The sequence below is a fragment of the Limulus polyphemus genome, unplaced genomic scaffold (genome assembly GCF_000517525.1).
Source record: "Limulus polyphemus unplaced genomic scaffold, Limulus_polyphemus-2.1.2 Scaffold664, whole genome shotgun sequence".
In the NCBI taxonomy this organism is placed as follows: Eukaryota; Metazoa; Arthropoda; class Merostomata; order Xiphosura; family Limulidae; genus Limulus; species Limulus polyphemus.
This window is the reverse complement of record NW_013666274.1, coordinates 205,703-213,510: the sequence shown is the minus strand read 5'-3', so window position 1 is coordinate 213,510 and position 7,808 is coordinate 205,703. Positions and strand designations below refer to the sequence as shown.

Below are 7,808 nucleotides of genomic sequence, written 5' to 3'. Positions count from 1 at the left end.
GGTTTTCTTGCCACTGCTGTTGTCTCTCTTCTTGTTTCTTTTCTTTTTCTTCCAACAACTGCTGTAATCTCTCTTTTTTATTTTGCTGTTCGAGCTGCCATTGTTGCAGGTTTTCTTGCCACTGCTGTTGTCTCTCTTCTTGTTTCTTTTCTTTTTCCTCCAACAACTGCTGTAATCTCTCTTGTTTATTTTGCTGTTCGAGCTGCCATTGTTGCAGGTTTTCTTGCCACTGCTGTTGTCTCTCTTCTTGTTTCTTTTCTTTTTCCTCCAACAACTGCTGTAATCTCTCTTCTTGTTTCTTTTCTTGTTTATTTTCTCGTTCTTCTTGTTTCTTTTCTTGTTTAATTTCTCGTTCTTCTTGTTTCTTTTCTTTTTCCTCTAACAACTGTTGTAATTTCTCTTCTCGTTCTTCTTGTTTCTTTTCTTTTTCCTCTAACAACTGTTGTAATTTCTCGTCTTGTTTCTTTTCTTTTTCCTCTAACAACTGTTGTAATTTCTCTTCTCGTTCTTCTTGTTTCTTTTCTTGTTTTTGTATTGCTGCCTTCAAATCTGCTAGGCTGTAGTCTGATTTCCCGCTTCTCGTTTCTTGTGTCGCGTAAGTTTCGTCGGTACGAAGTTACGGAAAATAAATTAAATAAAAAAACGGAAACGTAACAAATTGGTGTCAGAAAGTGGGATAAAAGAAAAATGGACTTGTGTCGTTAAAGTTTCGTTGAAACGAAGTTACGGAAGCATGGTAATGTGTGTGTAGATAGATAGTGAGTAATTGATCTGCGGTCAGAGTATTATTGACGTTCGTTGCTATAGCGTTTGTTTAGCGCGATTGTTGAAGTTCAGTGTATCGGTTAAGTTATATTCGGAAAGAATAAACCAGTTTTATTAAGTAAAGTTTTATATATACCAGCCCACCCTACATCGAGCAATTACTAGAGCATTCCCGAAAGAACAAGATAGTTCTAGAAACAAGAGAGCGTGTGAATTGTCACGTGATCTCGATGACGCAACAATACATTTTGCACTTTCAACTAAAGTTTTTGAACGACAAGTCTTTCGTGGAGCATAGTATTGAAACTGGCCTACAGTTAACTTTTCTATGTGCCCACCAATTCCTGCATATATAAATTTTGTACTTTAGATAGAATTATTCCAAAGTAGATTGTTAAAAAATTCAGCATATTGTTATTAACGTTGCATGTACATTATTTTTTGCTACTGTTCATGATAGGTAACGTGATCAATACTCCCTCTAGTCATTGAAACCGCATTTCTGTTTAATTTTATTATTTTGTGATAAAGTGAGCTATTTTAGGCTAATAACGTTTTGTAAAATACCTTCAATGCTAAAAAATTATAAAATATATGCAGATGCACTTTTATACCAGAAAAATATTCAAACATCAAACAAATTATTATGAAAAGGGAATATTGACATTTGTGAACTTTTTGAACACCAAAATAATATGAGAAGAGAGGAAACTGTTATCTTAAATCTAATGTGCATAATGAATAGTAACCACAGGCACTAATGTTAGGTATTTAAAGAGTTACTTTGTTTTATTATCAATCAGCTCCATTACTTATTATTTGTATATCAATAACATATTAAATATTGTTGTAAGCTATATTTTTAATGTAAATCTTTAATACAGGAAGCTCATCATTTAGAGACTTCAAGAATCTATTATTTGGGACATCATCTGGAAACAAGATACATTGTTTATAAGTATGAGTAAATATTTAGTGATGAGTAATAAATTACTGAGAATTTAGGGAAATGTTTAATGAGTGAATCAGTTCGGTGTCAGGCAGTAGTAAAAACGTTATTCAGTAAAAGCTATGGCGTCTATTCTGCTGTTCAGTAACTTGTTGTTTTTTTTTGTTGTTGATGTTAAGCACAAAGCTACATAGTGGGCTATTTATGCTCTGCCCACATCAGGTATCGAAACCTGATTTTTAGCGGTGTAAGTTTAGGGTCTTACCATTGAGTCACTGGGGTGGCTCAGTTACTTGGTGAACTAGTATTGCTTATCGATCGAATAACTCTGAAAGGAATTTTTATAAATTAGATGTACGTCTCGTATTTCAGGTTAGGTATCGATTAGTTTCGGATTTATGTTAAAAAATGTTTTTGAATAAACTACGAATTAAATACCACTTTTTTAAAATAATTTTTGAATCTCCACTGGAAATTTTTAATTTATCTTAGTACTACTATCATTCGACAGTGGTGTTGCTCTAACAAAAAAATAAAAAAACTGAGGGACAAGTCATCTTTTCAAATTATTATCTACCTGTCGAAAAATGCAAATACTAAACATGTGCCCCATCCTCTAGCACGGCGTCAAGTCTAAAGGTTTATAACGCTAAAAACCGGATTTCGATACCCTTGGTGGGCACAGAGCAGATCATCCATTATATAGGTTTGAACTTAACTACAAACAAACTAAGCAAATAATATTTTATTGAATAACATATGAACTGCGGCCTCAGCAGGAGCATCGAGAGCCAGCATGGGCACAGGGACAAACATCCTTGCCGAGCCCCCTTTCTCACTCTCTTTTTTAACATTTGAAAGAACTTACTAATAAAAAGATCCTAAATTAGGACAGCAACGAGCTCATAAACAAGGTAAAATCATAGCAGCAGCCATTTTTAGCTCGCAGTTTAAATTGTTGTTGTTGTTTGTTATTAAGCACAAAGCTACACAAAAGGTTATCTGTGCTCTGCCCACCACGGGAATCGAAACCCGGTTTCTAGAAGTGTAAGTACCCAGGCACACCACTGTGACACTGGGGGGGGGGGGGTGCAGTTTAAGCGTAAAAACGTTAATAAAGTAACAATAAATATCTATTAAATCTATAAAGTAATACATTTATGTTAATTATTACTCAAATTATTATTTCAATCATTCTTAATGTATCAAGCATCTATATGCATATATAAGCCAAAAATTATGCTTTTATGATTGAATGAAGATATAGCCTAAAGGTTCGATGACGAGGAACCCTGATGATGACAAAACCTTGTCGAAACGTTGTACATTTGCTGTTATATTAAAGTTTTTCTTCATTACCCATTCAAGCCGTCTCCAGCCATTAATAGCCTAAAGGTGATTTGCGGACTTTACGGCATAACCAGCTTTCATTCGCCCGGACCTCTGAGTAGTTAACCCTTTGCCCCCTTGTCGGCGGGCCTGATAAACTATTTAATAAGTTTTGTTACAAAAATTTAAAGTATAAGATATTGTATTTTTTAAATTAAAGTGCAAATTTCTAGCACACTAAAAATCGCAAATGTCACACAATATGTATGAAGTATTTTACAAAAATACAAAATGCGGTATTAACTTTGTATCTGTACTAGGTTTTTATTAAATATTTTAGTACATTTTTAGGCATGGCATGGCCAGGTGGTTAGGACGCTCGACTCGCTATCTGTCTGTGGGTTGTGAGTTTAAATCCGCATCCCACCAAACATGCTCTCCTTTCAGCCGTGGGGGCGTTATAGTGGGACAAGAGTTGGCGGTGGATGGTGATGACTAACTGCCTTCCCTCTAGTCTTTCACTGCTAAATTAGGAACGGCTAGCGCAGATAGTCCTCGTGTAGCTTTGCGCGAAATTCAAAACACACCTGATATTTTGTGGTAAGTGAGAATAAAACGTTAATATGTAACCGGCTGTACTTCAAGGTTAGTAAAAAGGAGCTAGTTTAGTTAATAATGATAACTTCTTTTCAGAGTAAGTTATGTGTAAGTTATTACGAAATTAGAAATCAACCTGGTTCTCAATATAGCTAATTAAGTATATTTTTCTTACGTTTCTTCATATATAGATCATACATTGTTAATCAGTTGGGTACCTTAGTTGTTAACGATATTATGATAAAATATTTTTAACACTAGGTGGCGCATCAAAAACTAGTACTTTTTAAATAAAGTGAGGGAAGGTATATTATTTTTAAGTTTTACTTCCAGGGTTAAGTTTAAAATATTTTGTAAATGATCTGGAGAACCATATCGTGTACTTTCAAAGAGTTGAATCTAGATGTTACTCTCGCTTGTGGACAGTCGTTTCGGTAATTTCTGTCTAACTTCTAAGTTGTAGCAGGCTTTATATCAATAAACAGTACTAAATAATAGTAATTTGAAATGAAATTATTAAGTATAGGTATAACTAGTAGTAGTTTTAATGAGCAGTTACTGAGTTAGTCAAGTGTTCAGCGAGTAATTCCCACATCAATGTTAGTTATGTATGTTCAGTTATTCAAGTGAATTGGAATTGTACAACTTACAAGACAGTTTATTTGTGAGTTAGGCATATTAGTATTACTAGTATTAGTACCATTAGCGAGAAATTTATATTGAAAAATTATGAACTTAGGTCTACAACTTGTGTAAAATTGTATATAGCCTGTAGAAACGTTAAAAAGGAAAGTAATTTGTGATTATTATGTAAAATGGGCTTGGCATTATTTTTACCAGGTAATCCACAAGATCCCACCCAACGATAAAATGCTACAACGTTAGAGCAATGTCATGACTACTGTATCAAACATTTGTAAATTGTAGCAATATTTTTGGTTAAACATTTACCTTCCAATTTATAGATTAACCTATTTTGAGTAAAGGTAAAGAAAGTTGCACCTACTACTTAAATACATCATTAACTGGACGTTAGATACAGCCCAATGTTGGTAGATTCTTTATGACATAGAAATAATGGATTTATTCATGAAAATTTTAGAGTTAGATGTAGATAATTAGAAATTCATATGTAGTATTAGTCAAATATATATATATATATATTTAACCCTATATTTTGTTTTGTTTTGTGAAACCACAGTTTGCTAAATATTTTCAGAAAATGAAACCTTTAAAAAAACTTTGTTTTTGCAGTTATTCATTGAAAGTCCTTAAAACTGTTTGTATGATATTAGAACACTAAATTGTATCTTGAAAAGTATGTAAATATCATAATTAAAGTTGAAGCTAGTAATGAAGCTTATCTACTGTCAGTTATTGTGTGAAATAATTAATTGTCTATAAGGAGTTATATTCACACTTACTGATTGTTTTAAGGCAATCCACATAAGTTTTGAAATGATCAAGAAAAACTGTTTGTTGTTTTTTTTGCAAAACATTGGTGATGCAAACTGTGCTGCATGCATGACTTAAATATTCCAATGATTTTAATTTCTTTGTTTAAAGATTCTATACTGTCAGTGTTACTAACACTCATTACCCATTGAGCATGAGACTCAAGCACTTGGACATATTTATAAGATTACATGTATTAGTAAAAAAAATCTTATTTGTTGGTCAAATTAGCAGACTGTTGTTTGAATTGTTGGATCCAGCATCATTGATAAATGAAAAACACTAATTTGGTTCATTAAATAAAACATTATCTGGGTGAGCACGACTCCAGATTCTCCTTCAGAAAGTAAGTGCCAAAGGCACACTCACCATTTTACCATATGCTAAATTTTTACTTTGTCAAAAGTCTCACTTAAACAGTTGTCAACCTTCTACTTGTGGCAACATATTTGTTTCAATATCATGTGTTTCCTTTATACTGATACAGTTATTAGGCTACATGTAACATGTACTTCCTACTAAAGTTACTGTAAACAGTAATGAAAAACAAGAGCATAAAACAAAGCCATCTATTGCCAGTAATTCACTTTATTGTGTGGTGACATAGGAAAAAATTGATGTTCTAAAGAACATTTAGTAACTTTGACATTTTGTTTTTATGCTCATAGCGTGCAGTTTTAAGCACAAGTACACATTGTTAGAGATGCTAGGGAGAAAACTTCTTATTTTTTGGAAGTGAAAAAAAGCAGTAGCAGTTCGTCATTTCTATTCACTTGATAAAGAACGTAGCTACTCTGAGTAAGAAACGGGAAATCATTTTGTTTGGGAGGTTGTAGCTGTCAGTTGGTTTTAGAAAGTAAATTGTTCCTTTAACATACATGATTCATAAGTAAGGTAGTTAAATATTTAAGCTTTGTTAATGATTGACGAAGTATTTATTAATTATAAACAACAGTATCATACACATTTATTGGATAATTCATGATTAAACATTTGATTTTAAAATTCCATAGAGAAATGTTTGTCATCTTCCAACAATAAAATAACTGTACCCGATGTAATAGTTTTTTTTACACAATCAGATCGTAGTTTTAGCAGTAATCTACCTTTTGTATGTATAATATTATCTTCATTACAGTGTTCTGTAATAAAGACTTTACAAGATAATGAATCTTTTATCTTTTTTTTGGGGGGGGGAGAACATAAATTTAAAAAGTAGAACAGTAGATATTTTTGTAGTATGGTATCTCAATCTTTCATTAAAAATTACAAGTACTTCTACTGTAGTTAGTTATATAAAACATTAAAAGGCTGACAATTTTTTTGTTATCTCTAGATGTTGTTTTTCTGTAATATATTGTTATTATATTAAAACAGTGGTATTTTTTTTGTTTTTTTTTTTAATGTGCGTGTTTCGTTTTCTCCTTTTTTTAGGGACCACATCATCTCCTTCAGGAATTGGACAACTTTTTTCTTTTGGTTCATTGTGAACTTTATAAAGCAGGTTTCCTTTATCATCTTGTTTAATTGACCACACATATCCAGCCAAAGTACTCATCCATTCTTCATTTTCATTTTTCCACCACCTATCAACTAATAATCCTGAAAAGAAATTGTCCACTTCTGTTTCAGAAAATGATCAGTATAATATATTACACAATATTTTAAGTGATTATTTTCAGTTAAGTATCAATCTTGATAAGTTATATAACCAATGGACAACAGTTGATGAAAACTTCGGTAAAGTAGCTAAGCATTTTCCAGGTGTTAGAATACTACGACAAGATCCTACAGAAAATCTTGTTTCTTTCATCTGCTCTTCAAACAATAATATTGCCAGGTATTTGTATAGATATAATAGTACTGTCAGTTGTATGTCCGTGTAACTACTTTGCATGGTGTGGCTGGATCTTAACCAAAATTTGTATGGACTTCATTGGGTCCATGTGGAAATATGTACAAATTTTCAGTTTTATGGTTTGCACTTTTTATGGGTCTTTTTGAATTTTTTTTTACAATTACATATAAGGGAAGCAACTTTTCATGAATTTACATAACTTCCATCCAGGGGACGGGTACTTCAGATAGTATATATATGTTACTTAACTGTAATCTACGGTGTATTTGTATGTCTATGAACAAGTTTTATTTACCACTGTAGGTGAAAGCAGAATGTAAAGTTATTTTCAAAAAGGAATTTCTAGGTGAGTTTCATTTAAAGCAGTTGTTGTGTGGTTCATTAGTATTTTTTCCTTATAATTTTACTTCAGGTACATGGGTACAATTGGAAATAATTATGGAAATCTTAAGGAGAAAGTAGCAAATATTAGAAGAATACCACCCTTTTATTATGTGAAAGTGCACCAGAGTACAATCATTTGTTGATAGTTTACACTGTGATTGGTTGTCATTCAACCAATCAGAAATTACCCTACTGTTATATAGCCTATAAAAGTAGAGGTAGTCGTACTATACGCAGTAGTACCGTGAATGCAGTCAAGGCTCTCGGAACTGAAATACCACACGACAAATATGTAGAAATCAAAGTACAGCCAGATTCCAACATTCTGAAATACCACACAATAAATATGTAGAAATCAAAGTACAGCCAGATTCCAACATTCTGAAATACCACACGACAAATATGTAGAAATCAAAGTACAGCCAGATTCCAACATTCTGAAATACCACACGACAAATATGTAGAAATCAA

General features: G+C 32.4%; 1 protein-coding gene across 1 annotated transcript in view; it reads left to right on the top strand.

Annotated features, from left to right (window-relative positions):
* LOC106459816 (N-glycosylase/DNA lyase-like) overlaps window positions 1–7,808 on the top strand; it is a 16,225-nt gene that overhangs the window by 2,981 nt on the left and 5,436 nt on the right. The window contains exon 2 of the mRNA XM_013919480.2: window positions 6,641–6,935. Within this exon, the coding sequence (XP_013774934.1) occupies window positions 6,641–6,935 (295 nt within the window). The remainder of the gene's footprint in view (window positions 1–6,640; window positions 6,936–7,808) is intronic.